Source organism: Amphiura filiformis, chromosome 3 (assembly GCF_039555335.1).
Source record: "Amphiura filiformis chromosome 3, Afil_fr2py, whole genome shotgun sequence".
Lineage (NCBI taxonomy): Eukaryota > Metazoa > Echinodermata > Ophiuroidea > Amphilepidida > Amphiuridae > Amphiura > Amphiura filiformis.
The window spans coordinates 4,781,101-4,804,365 of NC_092630.1; the positions used below are offsets into that span (position 1 = coordinate 4,781,101).

General features: G+C 38.7%; 2 protein-coding genes across 2 annotated transcripts in view; one reads left to right on the plus strand and one right to left on the minus strand.

Moving 5' to 3' along the window:
* LOC140147905 (small ribosomal subunit protein mS39-like) overlaps positions 1-5,248 on the minus strand; it is an 80,169-nt gene extending 74,921 nt beyond the window's left edge. Inside the window, exon 1 of the mRNA XM_072169696.1 lies at positions 5,088-5,248. Coding sequence (XP_072025797.1) covers positions 5,088-5,167 — 80 coding nt within the window. The 5' untranslated portion in view covers positions 5,168-5,248. The remainder of the gene's footprint in view (positions 1-5,087) is intronic.
* Positions 5,249-5,293: 45 nt separating this feature from the next.
* On the plus strand, positions 5,294-22,766 carry LOC140147906 (BTB/POZ domain-containing protein KCTD9-like). Its single transcript, XM_072169697.1, has 10 exons — positions 5,294-5,450; positions 8,326-8,447; positions 10,682-10,725; positions 11,299-11,443; positions 12,945-13,003; positions 13,611-13,742; positions 16,989-17,152; positions 18,071-18,326; positions 19,575-19,708; positions 21,136-22,766. The coding sequence occupies exons 1-10, from the start codon at positions 5,406-5,408 to the stop codon at positions 21,250-21,252; spliced, it is 1,218 nt and encodes a 405-aa protein (XP_072025798.1). The 5' UTR covers positions 5,294-5,405; the 3' UTR covers positions 21,253-22,766.
* Positions 22,767-23,265: the final 499 nt, after the last annotated feature.

The window sequence follows — 23,265 nt, forward strand, 5'->3', positions numbered from 1 at the left end:
CAGACCGACGCAAACTGGCTGTGTAGGAGACTATTGAAACTTATAATATTATCATCAATCACTTAGCAACGGCCAGAGGTCAGATTTTTTGCCTGGGTTTTTGCTGACAGCCAGTTTTTCTTTAGACATGATTTTACTATTGCAAGAGCTTGACAGATTCGGGAACCATGCTAGCCCTCGACCGACCGTGTGTCAAAATGCCCAAACCAGCTGTTTACATTTACCGATGCACATGTCCAAGGTTATGTTTTTATAAAATACTGGCTACAAATTATGGGTGTTTTTTACTCCATTGGTCATGATTTCTTTTATATTAAGCTTATTCAGGGATAACAGTGGTGCACATTTTTTATGGTTATAACTTGTAATCGAACGCAAAGGACTGAACTTCCCCCGATGCATTAACTTTTTTTTCCGGTATCGAGGGGCTCGATAAAGTAAACAGATAATGGCTGCGGTTGAGTTTCGCAGCTCATGGGTTGTGGAACCACGTTTAAATTCATGTTTATTTTATTCAAAAATAGTTTCACATTTTAAATATTATCATCGGCTAGTCAGTCAGTCTGGTTCTGGTTCTGGTTCTGGTTCTTTACAGTTCAACACCCCAAGTGGGGAAAAGTGAACCGGTTATGTGTGTGTGCTTTTGTTGCTTATTTACTTGAACAGCTGCTGTAGTTGAGCTTTGAATGCGATTGGGTCAGATATGGTTATTGTGTCTTCTGGTAGTGAGTTCCACTCCGTAACGGATCGTGGTATGAAGGAATATTTGTAGCAGTCCTTGGATGGTTGTGGTTGAATAAATGACTTGCTGTGTGACTTGCGAGTAAAGCGCGTTACCGGGTGCAGTAGGGTTCGAACTGGGACGGCTAGGTGACCTTCGTGTGCTTTCTGGAATAGGCTTAGACGAGATATCTTCCGTCTGGTAGCAAGTAGCGCCAGTCCAGGTCTTGTAGCATGTCGGTGACACTGCTGCGCTTGTCATAGTTGTTTTTGACAAAGCGGGCGGCTCTGCGCTGCACAGCTTCAAGATGGTAGATTTGGTCCACGGTGTAAGGGTCCCATATTGCTGCGCAGTATTCCAGCGAAGGTCTAACGAGTGATTTGTAGGCAATGTTCTTGATTTCCTCAGTACATCCCCGTAAGTTACGTTTGATAAAACCCAGCGATCTGTTAGCTTTTGCAGCTGTGCGATTGATGTGACAATTCCATTTCAAATTGCTAGCAATATCAACACCAAGGTATGTATGTGAGTTTGTTTCTTCAAGGAATGTACCGTTTAATGAGTATTTGTGTTGTTTGGGGTGTTTGGAGTTTGTGATCTTTAAAACAAAACACTTGTCAGTGTTAAACGCCATACACCATGTCTGCTCCCAGCTACAAAGTCGGTCAAGGTCACGTTGAAGTAGGTCTGCGTCTCGCGCCGCTGCTGACGGGTCTGTAAATTACACAGTCGTCAGCAAAAAGTCGGACGGTGGAGGTGATCTGGTCTGGTAGGTCATTGATATATAATAAAAAGAGCAACGGACCGAGCACTGTGCCCTGCGGAACGCCTGATTGGACACGTACCCAGTCCAAAGCATCACCTCCAAGAACAACCTTTTGCTTTCTATGCATCAGGAAGTTGGTAATCCATGTGTGAGTCGGTCCCTGTATACCATAATGGGCAAGTTTCAGCAAAAGCCTTTGATGTGCTACCACATCGAATGCCTTGCTGAAATCCATTATGATAGCGTCTGTCTGTCGCCCCTTGTCGAGGGATTTGGCGAAGTCATTAATGGTCAAAATCAGTTGAGATTCGCATGATCGATTTGGCGAAAGCCATGTTGGTGGTCATTCAATATATCATATTTGTCTAGATGGTTCATGACACTCGAATGGATGACATGTTCCATCACCTTGCAACATATAGAGGTAAGCGATACCGGCCTATAGTTGGAGGGTTTAGTGCGATCTCCTTTTTTGAAGTTTTTAGTAACATTGGCACTCCTCCAATCTTCAGGCAAATTTCCTGTCTCAAGTGATTTCCGAAAGATGGTCGCCAGGGCTGGCGCAATCTCCTTTGCCCCCATCTTAAGGATACGTGCAGGCACGCCGTCAGGTCCTGTCGCTTTGTTTGGGTCAAGATCGGTCAGTAGCTTTGTGATACCATTTGTGGATATGTGTATGTCAGGCATGCATGGAAACTTTGGGCCTGGTATGTGTGGGAGATTATCAACTATTTCCTGTCGAAAGACCGACTCAAATTGTTGGTTTAGAATGTCAGCTTTTTTGACATTCTCAGAGATAAGAGTACCATCACTTTTTAAAGTTGGGACACCAAAGGAGTCTCTTTTTAGACTCTTAATGAAGGAATAGAATTTCTTCATTGACTCTGAACATGTATCTCTGACATACTGACGATAGTTCCGACGCGATTGCCGGTTCAATTCTTTTTGCTAAGTGATCGAAAGATCTCCCAGTCATCGGTGTTATTTGAGTGTTTGGCCTTAATAAAAGCTTTTTTCTTTTTCCTGTAGATCCGTGATACATTACGATTGAACAACGGGGGGCTTTTGTGAGGAGTAACTACCTTGGTAGGGATGTTTTTATCCATGGTACCTTTGACCCTAGAGCAGAAGTCATCCCACAAATCATCCACTGTGACCATATCTGAACAGATATCTTGAAAGTCACTGCTTATGTCTGTGAGATCTTCTTTAATGGCTGACCAATCTGCCTTGTGATAAAGGTGAATTCTCCTAGGTTTGGACCTATTTACTTTAGGACGGGTGTTAATTGTGACCAGTGGGATACCAGTATGGTCACTCATCCCAGGTAAAATCCTCACTCTGTCCATCAAGGTAGGGTTTGACATAAAGAAGAGGTCTAGTATATTAGAACCACGAGTTGGCTCTCTAACTAACTGCTCTAGACCAAAGTCATTTGCTATTTCTAGCAACTGCCTTGATAATCCCGGTTTGGGACAACCCGAGATGGTGGTCTGGTTCTCCCAATCAATATGTGAAAGATTAAAATCTCCAGCCACCCATATGTTACGATCTTTGTTAACATCAATCTTGGAAAGAGATAACTGTAGTTGGTCTAAGATATCACTTCCTGATTCCGTTGGTCTATAAAAAGCACCAAGGAGAATCCTTTTGGAACCGACTAGTTCCAGTTGTGCCCAGAGTATTTCACACTCAGTATCTAAATCGGCACGATGTGACATGATAATGTCATTTTTCATGCATATGAAAACACCACCGTATCTTTGGCCATGATCATTGAGAGGCCTATCCTTACGGATAACAGAGTAATTTGATGGGAAAATTTCACTGTTGCTGATGTCATCAGTCAACCATGACTCTGTTCCTATGAGAATATCGGGACTGTTTACATCCAGACAAATTGCTAATTCGGCAACTTTATTGCACACGCTCTGGAAATTTATGATCATGACTTTGACTGGTTTATTTCTGGAGGGGTACCAGTACCAAGACTACTTTTGGTAGCGGGGTTTATCAGACCATCTAGTACGCCTACCAAAAACATTGTTAGCAGTTGGTATGTGAATTGGTGATGATGCAGCCAAGGGAGATTTTATGTCATCTTCACTACTTATAGAAGCGAGTACTCTATAACTATTATCAGTTATCGTGGACCATGATGTAAACAACGAACTTGCAAAGTTCGGTAAGCCACAAGTACATACCCAGGTGACACTACTGTCCTCCAAGGCTGCATAAGTTTGAGTGCTCATATTCAAACATTTGGCATGGAACCATGCATCACACGCATCACAACCAACTGCGTAACATGACCAATCACATTCCTCATTACAAATTTTGCAAGGAAATTCAGGACCTGGGTTGGTCTCTACATCGCCAGCTTGCATAACAATTATCAAACAGAAATAAGTGAGGACCAGTTGGCGAGGACTACTACGATGGTCAGATAATCCAGATTTGGTTCTAAATCTAAGCTTACAAAGCAACAATTTGATATCAGCAGGAAAATACTTGTAATCAAAAGTCATATTTGTAATGTCAGAATACTTTTCCAGATCATATATGTTTGTAAACATTGGTGTATAATATATATAACAATAGTAATACATGTAATTACATAATGGTATGGTATCAAAAATACAACATGTATGGTATGAATATACAATTTCAACAGTATTGGATACGTGCGGATTCAGATGATGTACAGAATTTACACTGGGTTTTACATGGATGTCAATCACTTCTTGCATACATAAGAATATAAAAATTGCAAGTAACACTATGTGGAACAAGATGACCTTCATGGTGGAGAGACGCAAGGTCACCTTCACACATCCCAGCCCTACTTTCAACCACACCCGGCGTTACGCTATGGCTAGCACTGCATGTTGGACGCCATCTTGGATTGGTATATCATCACACAATAACAACAATTTTAGATAGAAAATACCTGACCCAGATGAAAATGCTGGCTCAAAAAGCTCACCACTTTGTGGTTAAGATATTTATAAACCACAGTACTGATAAATAAAGTGCGGATGGCTGAAAAGATGGTAGATTTCAGCCGATTTTTGAGCAGCAGCTAGATGACGTGACTGCTCACCGCGAAGCACACACACCAATGTGTGTCCTCAATGATAGTCAGTCATTTATCTTTTGGTCGTTATATGACTATCATTTGAGGGACTGAGTTGTTATAATATATCTTCCGAGGTGCAATTTCAGACAATAGCTGGGGATTAGTGGGGCAGAGGTTATCTATTGAGTCCTTTCATGACCACTGAAGCATAGTCAAGTCTGCCAAGGACACTCGGCACAAATTGAAAGACCATGTGAACTCTCGACAAAAGAATGCATGCATGTCAGGTCATTGACACCAATTTGGTGTTTGTTATGACACCAATTTGGTGTTTGTTATGCACCTCGAAATATGTACCTTAAAGTCTGTGTCTAAGCAAGAGTAGCAACATACTTACTAGCTAGCTGTGGACAAATTTAAAGCAAGACAAATTGCACATCCATGCATCTGAAATTCACTTTCAACATGTTCATTGGGTATTTCAACTAAATCCCTACAACATTTTCTACACAGTTACAAACCTTGTGTTTGGAAATCGCTGCAAATTTCTTGCAAATAAGCAAGTTCGGCATGCCTGACAACTTGCCATGGAAGCTGCCATTTTATTCTATTCCTATTCTTTGCAGCTGCACCACTCAATGAAACACACCCAAAATACAATTAAAATGGATACATTTAACGGTCCATCACTCCTCGCCTGCAAGAAAAACAGGAAGATCGGGATTAGGATCCATTTTAATACGGAAACTCATCGTAGCAAAGAAAACCGAAACCTTACAAATGTTTACCCCACTTTTAAACACATTTTGGCATCCTAATTTGTATATTGTAAATGTAACATGCGCGTAACGATTTTTAGAAATGGCAGAGTTGGAGACGGACATGTAAGTCATATTATAGCAAGTTAAACAACTTTAGTTTTTAAGGCATTTAAATGATAATGTAAATTTAAGCTTATAGTTTTACTGTACAGTCATGACAGTTCTCTAAAATAATAGTTTCTCGATATAAATAAATGAGAGTATGAATGTACTGAGTGCACTGCATTAATGTCGCAAGTTTAGTGGAAGGACATGATAACGCGATCGATTGTGCACGCACAGGAAATGCAGCGCTACCGAAAGCGTGTGTGGTAGGCATTGTACGCCGACGCAGTTGCCATTGGCATTGCGTGCCTATTGTAGGTATGCCAGGTGAATTCAAATTTGCCATCAAACTGCATCATTTTATATATCAAATTACAGCCCTTGAGTAAAGAAAGCCAACACTGAAAACCTTTTTGTCACACAGCACTTTCCGAAGCAAAGTTACATCTAGTGAAAGATTGACTTTCATCAAAAAGATTCTGCTAGCAAAATTCCCCAAAACAGCATTACGGGGGTGTTTCTAGATCTTAGCCTCATGACGATAGCAGCTTTTTTTAATGGAACTGCTATCAAAATCCCTCTGAAATTCCATGTGCGAGTCTCTCATCACCAAAAAAAATCATATATGTGACCGTTCACGGCTTAACGAGCCGTAAATTCCTCCCCGGTCAATTTTGTTTTATTTCGTGTTTAAAAATAAACATCATAAACTTAAAAATGGTATATCATTTGACTTCAAACGATATCCAGAAGCGGTGTTATGGTTTGTTAAACTTTATAGCTCCTTCAAAAAATTATAGCTTTTACGTTTTACATGTGTCTCTTTTTCCACATTGCTGGCAATAAATATCAAACAGTCATAATTGGCGGTCATTTCAAATCATCCCCAGTCAACGAGGTTTAAGAAAGTTCTCTCATTGTTAATTGTTGGTTATGCATACCTGTACAAAATACAATGCCTGGTAACCCACCACTTGAACAGGATTTAGCAAAAGCAAACAAAGACCAGGGCTATTAAAAGTTCTATAGCTATCTAAGGTAGAAGCTTATTATCCACTTCAACAATAGGATTATTGATTAGTTTTTGACTTTCAAAATGAGACAGATGTCGGGCCATCTTAAGTTACCGATGAATACGACCTTCGTACCCATTTTACACCGTAACTCAGAATACAATTTAGGGAATTTACGGCTCATTTGTGCTGCCGGGACAACATATTTATGAAGGTTTCCTTGAACAAGCGGTTCTTTTAAATTTTAATGTAAATTTGTATTGCCGGTTTAGGCCATTTTGGCTGACTAGCAAATGTGTTTAACTGAGGTTTCCCTGTCATACCTATTGAGCTCTCATGATCGAGAAACTATTATTTTAGTAATAGCCTGAGGTTCTCACACCTACATACTATCGAATGTACATGTATGGAGCCGGTATATAAACCATCCATAGTTGGCAGTGTTGATACAAACCCACCCCTTTTACAGTATTTCAAACCCACCCTTTTTATTTCATACCCTTTTACCAGAACTCCGAAAGCCACCCTTTCTATAATCAAAGCGTGGTTTACTGATCATACAAATTGGTTATATGGTGGCCAAGGAGGTGCACTGCTGCACTCCAGATTTGCATCCAAAGAGAATTACAAATGTACATGTATTGAAGTTTCAAATGACTAAACAGAATGGGATATACATTGTATGTGTTTCATTTAGTGTCATTCAATCGGAAATTACAGTAAGCTTTGAGTTTGCAGTTGTTGACCTCTAAACCCACCCTTTTTATCAGTGACCACGCTTTATAATTATTTGTACACACATTTTAACCAGAAATTTTTCAAAGCCACCCTTTTAAGGGAGGACAGTTTTTATGGTCTACTTAGGCTAAGTCTTAGCTCAGCAATGCTTTGCTGTCTTCGATAATGGTTCACGTACGCTAGAGCGTTCGATAGGAACAAGCGAACAGTATACAAGTTTGCTGATATCTATCGGAGCGTTCAGCAGAGCAGCAGGATTATAAACACGGTCGATGGTAAAACTAAAATCAATTTCCTTTGTGTTCAGTAAGTACATAACGACCCACTCATCAACTACTCAAGTGGTCATTAAATACGCATGTCTCGGTCGTGTCTGTGGTCAATAGAAAGTAAATAATGTGTGTAAGTTTATGTTTACATAAAGTGGTGTAATTAGGTTTCAAGGGGTTGTTAATTCAAGCATGGTCGTAAAATTGATTCGATCGATATTTTGATCAATGCGTTATATCGGAGCAGAGTTGTTAATTGAGAGGAGCCTAAAAGAGTTTGCTACAGGCTTTAATGGGTTTGGGCTTTGATAAAAGCCAGGTACCTCTCCGATACAATGCGCTATCGAAGACAGCAAAGCATTGCTGAGCTCAGTAGACCATAAAAACTGTCCTCCCTAAGCACTTTGTGGACCCTTCAAACCCACCCTTTCTAAAGCGTAGGTTACCAACAGTGCCATCCCAATGTCAAAAGCCAAAACTCAGCACCGCCAAAATTGTTTCCTGTTCTCATACATCAGAGCGGCGCCGCTCCCGAGTTGACTTGAATTCAACTCCTACCCCCTCCTAGCAATCTGTCGCTTCAGGCAAAGCGATAGAGTGATCGATATTATGACGATATATCAGCTTGCCCCTGGTCACTGCTAGCATTTCTGGGGCGACTGCGCAGTGCAGCAAACTCACCAGGAAAGTATGAAACCAGCATTAGATGTACTAATTTTACAAGGCCAGTGTGCAAAGGGCATGAAGGCCAATATACTGAATACATTGTATGTACCGTACTGTAGAATGCCTTGAGTTTTGAGGCATGGTATGTATGATATACCTGGCATGTATGATATATGTTTTATCGTTCATTTTTGTGTGTGTTTTAAGGTTATCCTTTGTCCTGAAAGCTTAGAGGTGTTACTGACAGTGACAGGAGAAGTGTTGGATATCAATGCGAAGGTTATCTATGCAGCAAGTGGAGGCAAAATATCAGACATACGGCTTATCAGGTATATGTGATTTACGTATGTAATAGCCCTAGAATGTTTATGAAACGTTATATCTGACTTAATAATATGTGAAATAAACCCAAAAATCCATTTGAGAGTGTGCCTAAGGGACTGTGCAATAATTATGAGCCCCCCCCCCTCTCGCCAATAATCGCTTGCCCTCTCCCCCTCTCGGTCCGCCAAAAATTCTTTGCCCCCCCCCTTGCACATGCCAATTTTTGTGCCCCCAGCGAGCAGGAAAATTTGCATATTTAAGCGTTTCCGCACCGTTTTCCTAAGCCTTTTTAGCGTTTTTATTTAAAAGGCGCCCATGAATGTGTGTCAAAATCGCTTGCCCCCCCTCTCGGCTTGCCAAAATTGCTTGCCCCCCCTTTTGGCTCGCAAAAATATCTTGCCCCCCCAATTTTACCCTCCCCAGGGCTCATACTTATTGCACACCCCCTGGTTGATACATGTAGGTTAAATATATTTCATAATACAATATAAGAATGTATTTGTTTGTGTAAATTGTGTGTTTAAAAAGTCCTCGGTTAAGTGGTCAAAAATCAGAGAAAAAATGTCCACATTTTATGGACCAGGGCAGAGTCCCTATTTGGGGAGTAGGGTCAGGATTTTCGGGAAATGTTGTGCCCGGGTACCTGTTTATTTTTCAGGCGGGTACCCGAAAGAAAAAAAATTACAAAAAAAAAAAAAAAATTCAGGCATTCAAATTCAATGCATTTCGATATCATTTTAGAGTATGACATGAATACAAACTATCAATTTTCATATTAAAAACACAAAACATCATGCAATTTTTTTTTTTTAGGTCAACCATGAATTTAGGTCTAGGTCTAGGGACACTACCGGAAAAAATAACTTAAAAAAAAAAAAAAAAAGATATTTTGTATTCATGTCAATACTCTATTAATGATATCAAAATGCATTCAAATTCAATGCATTTCGTGTAGACCCGGGGTGTAGACTGAGTTTTTTTTGGTATAAATGTGTATTTTATTATAAACATTGTCAAGGGAGTTTTACATCAGTGCAATGGTCATATATGCACCAAATGGAGGCAAAATGTTAGACATAAATCACGGTTTGGCTATATGCATTGCAAGGAGAGCCTTGATCTGGCAGCATACATGAATAGGAATTGAACCATTCATATAACATTGTTGTAATTCTTCCCTCCCTTCATGTCTTGCCAGTTCGAGATTTTCCTTGCATATGGTAAAACTGTGCATTGGGGGGAATTGGCTGCTCATTAGGTGTGTAGGGGTGTGTGTTCATACTGCATTTGTGTGTGGGGGGTGTCAGAGTGTATGTGTGTGCAGTATTCGATTTACCTGGATTAGCATAGCAAAATGCTACTCACAATTTTGGAATTGCTACTCAAATCTGAAAGTGAGTAGCAGTTTTGCGACACAAAAAAATATACGAAAATCGATCACTGGCCACTGCATTAATTTGTCTACAAACTTGCAAGAAGGGAGAAAAAATATGATAGATACATTGTACAGTTATGGCAGGAATTCCCCTGAAAGTAGGAATGTTTTGGCGATGGTAAAAGGTACGGTATACAAAAAAATCCACAAAATATGGTGAAAATAATTGCTACTCACAATTTTGGAATTGCTACTCAAATCAGTGAGTAGCAGTTTTGCTACACACACAAAAAAAAATAGATGAAAATCGAACACTGTGTGTGTGTGATACTGAATCAGTTGCTGAGTTGTCAGCTCAATGTCATACCAGAGCTACTCTAGATTACCACCAGGGCTACTTCGAAGCAGTGTACCGTAATGCGGGTCAAAAAAACTGTGTCCAACTCTAAGCTCACACTGCAGGGACTGCCTTTTGAGGAGAGCAAGAGCAATTGCTCTCTAATGCTCTCCTTAAATCTGATATAGGAGAGTGATTTTTAGCTCTCCTTAGTTGACCATTCTCTCCTTACATTCTACTATAAATGCTCTAAACAGCTCTCCTTGAAGGCTCTAGAAGAGCTATTTAATGCTCTCCTGCAAATTCCAAAAGACTGTCCTCTAAGCATGATTTCCATGATGAACCTCAACAACCACAAGAGACAACTCTGGAGGTACAGCTGTTTGGGCCCTCCTTTTTCTACTTAGACTCCGTAGGCCAAGCAATTATAGCATAATATACCCCAGAATATCAGGTATGAATGTACTATGAAACTTATATGAGAATATTAAAAAGTTATTTTCTTGTGATTATTTTGTTTCATACAGAGAAGACGATGTTTTATTCATATCAGAAGGAGAGCCTTATTTAGGTAAGAAATTTATTACAGTAGTCGCTCCCTTAAACACCCTTGACCACAACACAGATGTAAATTATGTCACTAATATAATGTTGCAAGTTCATTGTTGACTCTAGATACATGTAATACAATACCCGGAATCAACTGAAACAAAAAACATCTGCTCCAAAGAACCAAGTGCAGAGCCTTTAATCAAACCAGATATGGGTTGTGTCAATTATTGAGTGAATGTTCTCAAGTCATTCCAGGAGTTGAAATCAATGAAATTTGGGTAATAAATGTAGTACTGAAACTGTATGACACTTAGACTTGTTGTGTTGCATGTAGAACCTCGAAACTTCATCTGGCAACTGACCCATTGGAATGGTCATGTAATAGGCAGCTACATATAGGTGTATAATTACGGTTGGTAGAAGGGTCATAAATGAGACCAGCAGCATAGCCAACCTGTTAGTTTGTAGTGGGGGCAAAGCCACATTTTTGTCCCACTTCACTTGTCATTTTGTTTCCCATTTTTATCCCCCTGGCTTTAGAAAGGAGGGGGATATGTATAAATGTATAATTTTCATCTTGTTTTCTCCATAGATTCTAAGACTGTGATTGCAACCAATTGTCAAACTTCAACTAATACCAATATCTGCGTTAGTCATGGTAGAGAGCAGCTGCAGAAGAGCTCACATAATGATTGGGTCACCCTGAATGTTGGCGGCGTACACTTTACAACTACAAGGTAACTCAAGGGGGATATTGTAAAAACTTTAATGACATGAAGATTCAACAGTACCCTATCCCATCACAAGCCTTCAATTCTACAAGTACAATAAGAGTAAAAAAACAAACTATTTTGAGTTCCAAAACAAGTAAACAGTGGTTGATAACAAATGCTGGACCCTTATAAAACAAGTTGAAATTATCTGAGAAAATTGCATGCAGCATTTGATAAGTGCACCGTATTTTCACCAGACTGCCCTTCCTTTTTATGCCTCCACCAGAGGTATTTATATGTTTCCTGGTTGTCCGTCTGTCCATCTGTCCGTCCGTCCATCTGTCCGTCCGAGCTTGCGAGGGCAATATCTCGGAACTGGTAAGGCGTATAGTGATGCAATTTGGTGGAGGGGTGGCAATTGGCAGTCTCCCAATTTTAGCTGGTTTTCGTCGCAAAATATAGTACCTAATTTGCATAATTTATGCATATCAAGGAAAATAACCTTGTGTACAGATTATCTGGAGATCTGTACGAGTTACAGTGATGAAACTTGGTGGAGAGTTGCACAGCCAGAAGTTCTTGACCTGATTTGCTTTTCAGCGCAAAATATGCGTAATCGTAAGGTCATTGTGAGGTCATTTGGGGTCATCCGGGGTCAAATCGCCATATATTGTTGCAGGTTCATGAAATTTGGTGGGAACGACCACTGTAGGAATACAAAAATTTCAAGGTCATTTTGGGGTCATCCAAGGTCAAATCACCATAGATCGACACAGATTCATGAAATTTTGTGGGGACGACCACTGAAACAAGGCAAAAAAGTCAAGGTCATTCGGGGTCATCTGGGTCAAATCGCCATAGACTGCTGCAGGTTCATGAAATTTCAGGGAACGGCCTCCTTAGTGAGGCAGATAATGTGAAGGTCATTTCAAGTGAAATTGCACAGGTTAAAATGATGGGCATCAAGGTGGAGGCATTGCGGCCGACGCTCTGCGTCGAGAACTGCGCAGGTCGAGAACCGCAAAATTCTAGTTTTAAATAGATTTAAAATGTTAGTGAATGTAGATGTTCAATATGCATTGAATTTCCCTTAGATATGAATGTCACCATTCATTACAATTTTAAACCTATTAAAGTAAGGACAGTCCGGTAAAAATATGGTGTGCACTTTTCAAATTTTGTGTGTACTTCTCATGAATAATTTCAAATTGTTTTACAAGGGTTCAACATTTGCTATCAACCATTGTAAACTTGTCTTGGAACTCCAATAGTTTATTTTTTGGCCAATTTTTTTTTACGTTAAAACAGTTAGTGACTTTCCTTTTAAAACATATAGGGCATTTACGGTCAGTGAAATGTGCAGAGACACCCCTACTTGAGACTGATATCTGCAAAATTGTGGGAGATGCATATGATATTGGGTGTGATTGCAGTGGGTGTAATAAAGTAAAGTATGAACAGTTGTTTGCCCATGCTGGAATGCTCTCTGATTGACTATTTGTATAACTTGATTGTTTTATTATAGGATTACATTGGCAGGCAGGGAATCTGATACTATGTTGGCAAGAATGTTTGCGGATGAAGGTGAGAAAAAAAATACAAAACAACTTAACTTATTATAACTTGATTCATTGACAGGTGCTAATTGATGTTTTAATGTTATTGCATCAATTAACACCTGTCAAATTCAGAGATACCCTTGTCACAGATTAATTTGATAACCAGGCAGGTTAGTTCACCCCAGAAGAACTCCTCTGGTGGTGCTTCCCCTTTTGATAATTGAGTTTTGCAAAGCAATTTCAATCTTTTGTGATTTCTCTTTCATTGATACAGTTGCATCAGTTGTTATGCAAAATATAAAGTTAAAAAAGTTAAAACCTTCCCAAGCCTTTCGGCCCACATCTCACTGTGTATTCCATTTTCATTTTCTAGTGTATTATTATCTGACTGTATTATGCTATTGATGCTGTGAGATGAAATAAAACTATTGAACTATGACTGATCAATTTATAAACTTTTCCAAAAATTAACTCCTTTGACAAAGTTCAGAAAATAAGAGTACAAAATGCTGATCTATTCACTTGTGTCCCTTGCATACAAATAGCAACATAATTACTGTTAAATTACAGATCTAGAATATTGCATCTGCATAATAAGAATTGACTTTTCTCTTTCCTGACACCTGTTGCAGGCATTCCATGGCACAGTGCTGTAGACCATACAGGAGCATATCTAATAGACAGAAGTCCGCGCTATTTTGAACCTATCTTGAACTATTTAAGACATGGGGAACTCATACTAGATGATGGTGTCAGCCCTTCAGGTATTATCTTTGAACCTATTCAGGAAGCCCCTTAAAGCAATTAATAACCCCCTTGTGTGATTTGCAAAAAGAATAGATTCCTATTTAAATGTTTGTTTTTATTGATTACATTATCCCCTTTTAATTTTGAGCCAAACAAATGAGGTATAACAAAGAAAATTGCGATTTCATTCCAGTGCCTACAATGCGTGTACTACGCCCGCCGATCGTAACATGTAGTACTGCACGGAGCATCGCGCTCGACGTGTGTACACATAAGCTGACATCCACGGGAGATGTTAGCAAGCAGTTGATCGATGAACTCTGAATAAAACCGGGTCTACCCGGTTTTAATATAAAAAGTTAAATTTTACTGTTATTAAAGGAGGATTTTGTGATCCTAGCATCCTCTTTTTATGACATTTTTCAGTAAATATCCACGAAAAAAGCTTATTTCCAAAATTTCAGTTGATTCCGATTTTTGCGTTTATGAAGTTATGCATGATTATGTGTATTACACTGCTCCATAGACAATGTGTTGTAATTTCGTTCTGGTGCACCAGAACGAAATTCAAATTTAGCGATATTTTTGCTAAACGAATTAATCTGTAAGAAATATTTGGTACATAAACATTATGTAGCCAGAGGTATCCAGTGGTGTAAAAATCTCAACTTTTTTGGGAAAAGTGGGGGATGAGGCTGTGGATGACGAAATGCCCCTTTAAAGCACTTCAGGCTTAGTCTTTTACGTGGTATTTTAGTACACCACTGGGCATTAATTTATAATTATGCAAAAAGTAGAAATCCGAGTAAAATTGAGGGCGTCGCTGTGAAGCAAATCACACATTATGGCTTTAAATCGAATGACCATTATTCCAAAACGGTTGATCGTATGCCAAATTTGGGATGCATTCGAAGTAGAATTTTTTTAATATTTGCAATGGTCCCAATATTGATGTCGCAGCATACATTTAAATGAAAGTAACCCCAGATCTGAAAGTTGCAGCAAAATCTTATTGCCTTGTATTCAGAGTCCATGAAATGTTTTCAGCTCTCATTGGATTAGTCTTCTTGTTTCATCAATTTGGAGGAGGTCAAAACATGTGATAATCAATAAAAAAATTATAATTATTCACATCAGTGGTCATTGTTTACTTAATCCCATATTAAAACATGACATGTTCAATGTTTTGGGGACCACGAAGATCACATGAAGTGGAAGACCAAGGTTACATCAGTAAATTTTGAATGGTCAGAAAAAATGTTGACATCTACATTTTACAATTCGACATTACATGAACAGTCCCAGAACAACGCCAAATATGGATTAAAAGACCTTTGACCTTGGATGTACAACAGCATGTTATGATCTAATGGGAAACTGTGCACATCAACAAACACCATTTCTATCAAAAAGGCAACGTCTGATATAATTTGAAACCACATAAATTACTAGAGTTGGTTCTTCTCTTGGATTTGGACCAAGCTTTAGAATATCGAATGTTGCGTTTTGAAATAAAACACACCAGAAATTTATCACCCATTGTAAAAGATATAGCACATGTACCGAATACATGTACATACATTGGCTGACCTTGTGAATTTCCTGGCCCAGCTATGCTAACCACATAAGGAGATTATACGATTAACCTAGTGCAGCTATTGTCATAGCAGGGTATTATTATGTAATACTCCTGATCCATATTTGGCGTTCTCTTGGACTGATGAATAATGATCACTGATGTGAATAATGACAATTGTTATTGATTATCACATGTTTTGATCCCTTCCAAGAGCATGAAACAAAAAGACTAATCCAATGAGAGCTAAACAGATTTCCTTCAATGGATACTGAATGCAAGGCAATAGGATTTTACTACAACTTTCAAATTTTGGGTTACTTTCATTTAAATGTATGCTGCGATATCAATATTGGGACCATTGCAACAAAAGAGGTGTCATAATGGGCAGAAAAAAATTCTGCTTCCAATGCACATCCCAAATTTGGTATACGATCAACTGTTTTGAAATAAGGGTCAGTCATTAAGGGTGGTAATTACTTATTGGTAGATGTTACAAGGCTTCAATTCTCCCCATCTTGGACTTGCTCGCTATCGTAGGAAGAAATTCAGAAATTGCTCTAAATTTGTGCCCCCCCACCACTCTCTGTTTTATTTGGTCCAAGTCTTCCCAGTTTGGTTGCAGTCTTGCACAACATGCAGAGCTGAATTGAATAAATAAGCAGAACATTAGTGCATGTGAGGTATTGCTGTTCAGCATATTTTAAGTAAATGTGTAGTAAATAAACTTTTGGTTGAATCCTGTGTCGGAAAGAAGAATATTTTTGTTAAAACAATAGTAAATGATATTTTTGAAAGTGTATAAACAAGTTTGTTTTTTTTAAAATTTTTTTTTAGGTCAACCATGAATGATCCTAGCATTTAGGTCTAGGTCCAGGGACTACAAAACCGAAAAAATAAAAAACTTAAAATTTTTTTGCAATTTCGGGTACCCGGTTACCCGCCCGAAAAATGCGCCGGGTACCCGGGTACAGAATTACCCGAAAATGCCAGGCCTAGGATAAACCCACTGATAGAACAGAGAGCATGTGTCAAATGCCAGCATATATGCCATGACCAACACTGAGCCTCTTATCCACTACGTAAGAAATCGCCAAATGAAATTCTGCATCTTCTAAAGAAGATGTGCTGGCATGGCATTCCAAATGCCTTCAGAGTATGGAAGAAATGATCTTCTGTTGGAAGACCAAGTTGGATGTCGTTTTAAGTAATCTGGTGTTTGGCACTATGGCAAAATCTCAACAATATATAAGAATTAGGCCTGGCATTTTCGGGTAATTTTGTGCCAGGGTACCCGGCGCATTTTTTTTTCCAGTTTTGTAGTGTCCCTGGACCAAGACCTAAATGCTAGGATCATTCATGGTTGACCTAATATGAAAATTGATACTTTGTTTTCATGTCATACTCTATTGATATCAAAATGCATCATTAATAGAGTATGACATGAAAACAAAGTATCAATTTTCATATTGAAAACACAAAACATTGTGCAATTTTTTTTTTTTTTTTTAGGTCAACCATGAATGATACTAGCATTTAGGTCTAGGTCCAGGGACACTACAAAACCAAAAAAAAAAAACTTTTAAAAATTTCCTGCCGGTAATGTAATCTCGGCGGGTACCCATAAGCCTGCCCGAAAATGCCAGCCTTAATAAGAATTGCTTTTTCTTTTTGATATTAAATGCAGGTGTGTTAGAAGAAGCCAAATTTTTTGGTATCACAAGTATCATCAAGCAGCTGGAAGAGATGGTGAAGAGCAAAGAGCCACCATCTGATCATTCAGCAATTACAAGACGAGAATTTGTCAAGTTACTGAAAGGAGTGGCAGTCAATGGCGAACTTAGATGTCAGGTAAATATATATCGACTGTTCTGTGCCAGAAGTGGGTAATTGCAATAGCTGCGCTGTGAACATTTGGTAATTTACACAAAGTATATTGTGTTTATCAACACACGGGAAGTTACACATGGCAGCTATTGCACTTACCTACTTTTGGCACTGAGCAGTCTATATCATGTAGAGGATGAATTAATTAATAGCTTCCCACAATGTAATATGATTTGGATATTGGGCTTCCCATAATGTACTCTGATCTGGCAAAAATAACAAACACACAGTAAATTAGATTACACACGTAAAAGGTTGTAGGAAAACAATTAGGTAAGGTACCGCAATCGAGTGTGCGCAGCCATCCCATTCTCCTCTTCCCATATATGAAGAACTTATTTCCAAACCGTATTAAGTCCAAAAACACATGTTTCTGATTTACCTGTGCGATATTGCAATGGGTTGTGATGCTATAGGTATTATGATTTCAGTTGAATGCACCATTACAAAGCAAATAGTGGATGGATGCACAGTAACAATACTGTTTGAGGCTTCTGATTCCCAAATGAGAACAACAGTCTGCATATTGTTAACCAGCATTGTTGTGGTACATAATGGCTTGTTGATGGTACAACTCATTGTTGCTAATGTCAAACTAGTCAAAGTAATTGTGATTGTATCACACAAGTAACTGAGAAACATGTGGTTGTGGACTTTACACGGTTTGGAAATAAGCTCTTCATATATTATTAAGCTATATTATTTTATAATGGGATTGCTTTAAATCATAAAGGAGAATTGCAAGGCTGTTCAACTGTACTTAACTGTATTCTGTTCTGTCGACCACTGTCGACCAGTGGCAGTGATTGAAAGAAAAGACACAAACAAATCAACAAGTAAACATCAACAATAAGTGTATTTTTATTGATGATTTGATTCCAGGGTATGAATTTCGCTGGGGCGGATCTCTCCAAACTTGACCTTCGATTCATCAACTTCAAGATGGCCAATCTGTCTGGAGCCAATCTGACCCTTGCTAATTTGTCCTACTGTTCATTGGAGAGGGCGAATCTTTCGGGGGCCAATATGGATGGGGCTAATTTACAAGGTGTCAAAATGGTGCTGGCAAATTTGGAAGGAGCTTCACTAAGAAATTGTAACTTTGAAGATCCATGTGGTAGCAAAGCCAACTTAGAAGGTAAGACTGAATTTATGAGAAAAATTGCCTTCTAGGTGATGCAAAAAAAACCTGTTCCCTGGCTGACCGACCAAAATTTTCCATTTAAGAGAATGTTTTTTAATCTGCTGTATGCATGTGAAAAAAGAAAAAATGTCCGACCGATTGACCCTATTTAAAAGGTCTGTTTGCCCCTAGAGCAGGTGTTTTTTTGCCTTAATGGGGTATGACCAGATCGGCAGCCTCATCCTTCAGTACATCCTATAAAAATTGAGGTTTTGGCATCAGATGAAAGCTCATATTTTTCTTTTAATCCCACTGGTGAAATTTTAGGTCTGCAATGTTTTCCATTTCGATGTTGAGAACATAAAAGTGATAACCTCGTCCCTCATCACATTTTCAGGAATGTTACATCATTCCGTAGAATTCCATCTGCAAGCATATATGCGTCTAAATGAGGGGTTTTTGAAAAAAGAGAAGATAGGCAGACACTTTGCCACAAAAACATTACAATAGTTTGTTTGCACAGCCGCATGTATATAGACGAATCCAATTTCATGCATTCCTACTCCTCAATGGCAGCCATTAGCCAGGACGGGGACCAAGGGTATTATAAACTGCATTCTATCACCCGTGTTAAGGTTCGTTCATACTACCACCGCATTTGCGATGCGTTGCTTTGCGATGCCGATATATCGATTACTTTTACCGCAACTCAACGCAACTCGTCGCATTTCCAGGTTAAAATGTATTTAACTTTATTGCGATATGCAGTAGATGCGGTGCGACAACGCACCGCATCGCAAAGCAACGCATCGCAAATGCGGTGGTAGTATGAACGGACCATTACACGTAGACAAAAGAATGATGACAGTTTACAACACAAAAGAATCTAACATCGAATTTTAAGCAGGTTTAATCCACCCAATTGGGCACTCACAACACCTGTTTGGTGCATGCGGGGAACCAAATATGGCTGACCAAATCCTGACTGTGACTTGGCTCGTTGGATTCGTCTATAGTTGCTCAAACTCCAAATAATGTTTGGTGGAGGGTATCTGCCTTATCTCTTTTGTCAAAAAACCAAACCTCACATTAGAGGCATATATGTTTGTAGATGGATGCTACGGTAATTTTGATGAAATTCAACAACCAAAATGTTGAATGTATGAACGGATTTGCTTCAGACATAGATAGTCAATCATGCAATCAGTTATATTATAGCATTAATGAACCTCTAAATTATTCCTTGATTTTTTTTAATTGCAGGAGTAAACATGAAAGGAGTTAACTTGGAGGATTCTCAGATGACGGGTGTTAACCTTCGTGTTGCCACACTCAAGAACGCCAACTTGAAGAACTCTAACTTGAGATGGGCTGTTTTAGCTGGCACAGATCTTGAGGTAATGTCGCCATATAATTGCTATGGTGTTGTGCAGTAATTGTGAGCCCCCAGGGGAGGGCAAATGGTGAAGGTCAAGCCATTCAGACTTTTTACCATCCCCAGGGGCTCATAATTATTACATAGCTCCTTAGATTTTGGCTCATGAATCTTGCTTTTTCTCACATCTTGCAGTTGCCATTTTTGGTCAAAAAATTGTGTGTTTCTCGAAGCCTATCTATACCCCTTAATGAAGTCTTGATAATAGGCTAATTTTGTGCAGGCTTACATGAAGAATAGACCAAAACTTTCCATATCAAACTATGTTGTACTTGATTTGTCTACTAAAATCCAGGATTTCACATATCGTATTCGCCCCTTTTAATAAATGCCCCCCCCCCTCCAGCAAACACCAAAATGTTTCTAAAACATTATTAACAAATACTTGTTTTGGTTTTGATCAAAAGAAACATTAGGTCAGAATGTTTTGCAGCAAGTTTGGATAATGTTTTTGAAAGTTATTAAAATGTTTTATACCTTTTATATATCCAGACAATAAAACATTTTCTGCAAAACGTTTTGTGCTTGCTGGGCCCCACATATTTTTAAAAGTCAAGTTACCGAAAATGCCAGATATTGCCATGCCATCCATAGCATGCAGGTAAGCATAAAATAGGCATTTGTGGGATGTCATAATCCCAGGGTCATAATCGCGTAAGAGGCCGACTTGAAAGTAATTTGCAACAAAATGTAACTTAAACAGAAAATAAACCGAAAGTGACCTGTATGTTGCAGATTTTTAAGCTTACATAACTCAATTTTTTTTCGTCCAAAACTCACTGCTAATAAATGCCCCCTTATGAAAATGTCACATCTCCTGGGGCATTTATTAGAGATAAGAGAATTCAGTAAAGATTTCTGCGGCCTAGTTGATGCGATTTGATTGTGATGATTCATCATGGCAGGGAAATTACAGTGCTTCGAATCCTCCGAGATTTGGAAAAAGGCGCAATATAAAATCCGAAATGTATTTATTCTATTTATTTTACATGTTGATGTTAATTATAGGCCTGTTATCAATACAGTTTTTTTAATTCAATATATCGGAAGCAAATTATAAGACATATCGATCTTCAATGTTTATTATACAACAGAATAGGCCCCCTACATAACTAAATGACCATGCAGTCTTTTTGGGGATCTTCTGGAGGGGTTTGAGACGACATGATGTCTCAGCTTGGAAATGGGAGACGGTAATTTGGGATAATCTAAGCATGTGTGCCATAGCGTTTGTGTATCGATACTACCATTGAGTGTACCAACATGTCGGAATTCTATGAATTTTCAGACTATTGATACTTTCGACAGTTGATAACGGGCCTAATGTTACTTAATTGTTACTTTTTTGTCTTAATCATTTTATATATATGTTCATATTATTTTCCTTAGAACTGTAACCTGACTGGATCTGATCTGCAAGATGCCAATCTGAGAGGTGCTAATGTCAAAAATGCCACGTTTGAAGAAATGTTAACACCATTACACATGTCACAGTCAGTTAGATAGTGTCAGAGAAGAGTGGTAAAAGTGGTCAACCTTTTGGTCTAGCTATTTGCATAACTTTATAACAAAAAATCATCATTATCCATAGATTCTGCGTATGTGATGTGATCAAGCAAAATGAGAAATTTGTTGATCAAAATCAAAATATCATTATGTGCCATTTTTGGAGTTGAAAACTCTCATCTAAAGGGAGTTTGGGGGCACAGCCCCCCCCAGTTTGACCTATCAGTTGGGGGAAATGGTCATTTGGGGGAACTGGAGTGCTCACTGTTCATGCCAGTTTGAGCTGGAAAATTTGGAACCGTTCTATATTTCACGTCGGCAGTGAGTCTACTTTCTACTTGAACAACCAGAATTGGCCATCGGTTGGTTCTGCTGTTGATGTGTACAAAATGAAACAAGGAATAGCACATTAAACTTGGAATAAGCTTTACCACTTTACCCCTTAAAAATGGCAATATTTTGGTTGTTCAAATGGCAATATTTTGGTTGTTCAAATGGCACACATTTTTCAACTTTGGGTGCAGTCATTCAGAGGAACAGAATTGCGTGCTCCCCAGTCAAAAAATGCTCCCATCTCAAATTGGACTTTCGGTTCCAGAGATATGGTCATTTCAGTGTTACTTAGAACAATGTACTCAGAACAATAAAATACAAAGTTTGAATACTACTATCAATACTAGTGGACAAGCGACTCGTTTAGCTTGATCACATCACATATTGAATTCGGTAAAATCAGTGATGTAGTGGTCCCCATACGCTTCTATATGTGTACATCCATATCAAAAGGATGCACTTGTATCAGACTCATCTCAAGTTGAGGTCACTTCAAATCCTCCCCAAGTCATATGGTTTAGGAATCATCTCTGTAGTCCTAAACCATGTGATTTGGGGATGATTTGAAGTGACATCCACTTCAGATGAGCCTGGTATTCATTCCTAGCTATTGTGTAAAAAAGAGACACATGTAGCAGCCGACAAGTGTGTCCTTTTGATATAGATGTACACATATGGCATATGTACAAATATACCTTTGCAGGACAAAAAGCTTTCAACCAATGCATAAATATCGACTGCTCAGTGCCAGAAGTGGGTAAGTGCAATTGCGGCCCTGTGAACATTTGGCAATTTACACACAGCATATTGTACTCATCTACACATGGGCCCTATGAACATTTGGCAATTTACACACAGTATATTGTACTCATCTACACATGGCAGCTATTGCACTTACCCACTTCTGGTGCTGAGCAGTCGATATATATTTGTATGTAGAATTATAGATAGCTGGAGCTGGATCATAAAGAATGTGCCAATCTTGATCAGATATATACCTCAAAAATAAGGGATTTGGACTTGCTTTTTGCAACATCTTATGACTCCGCAAAGCTTTATCTATAGTCCAAATGGCTTTTGTCAAAATATGGCGTATAGGTAACAAAAATGAATAAAATTGCATCACTGCTGTAAAGGTATTTAGGTATCGTACTAAGTAAAGTAACCATTATATTACATGCATATACGAGGGGGTATCAAAAAGTTTTAGAAATCGCCCAGAAGTGAAAGAGCTATATCAACGAAATTTTGCCAGTGCAATCACTGGTCCTTATGTACACTATGGTGCAAAAATGGTCTCATAGGTATGTTTACTTTTTTTACAGGAGCTAGATGTCACTACCTGCCTATGTAACCGCATAACCAGCAAAATGGAGAAAATTGAGGCATGCAGCATGATTAAGTTCCATTTTAAGGGTTACAGTGCCCAGAAAATCTGTGATGAAATAAAAATTCCTTTTCCAAAAAGTGACAGTGACATATAACAATCACCACCGAAAATAACTTTCATTTCATCATCAATTTTCTAGGCACTGCAACCCTTCAAAAGCAGGATCTTAATAATGCTGCTTGCCTCAATTTTCTCAATCTTGCAGTTTATGCGCAGTAACTGGGGCAGCGGGTTATTGGCATCTAGTGCCACCTGTAAAAAAAGTAAACATACCATTTTTGGACCATAAT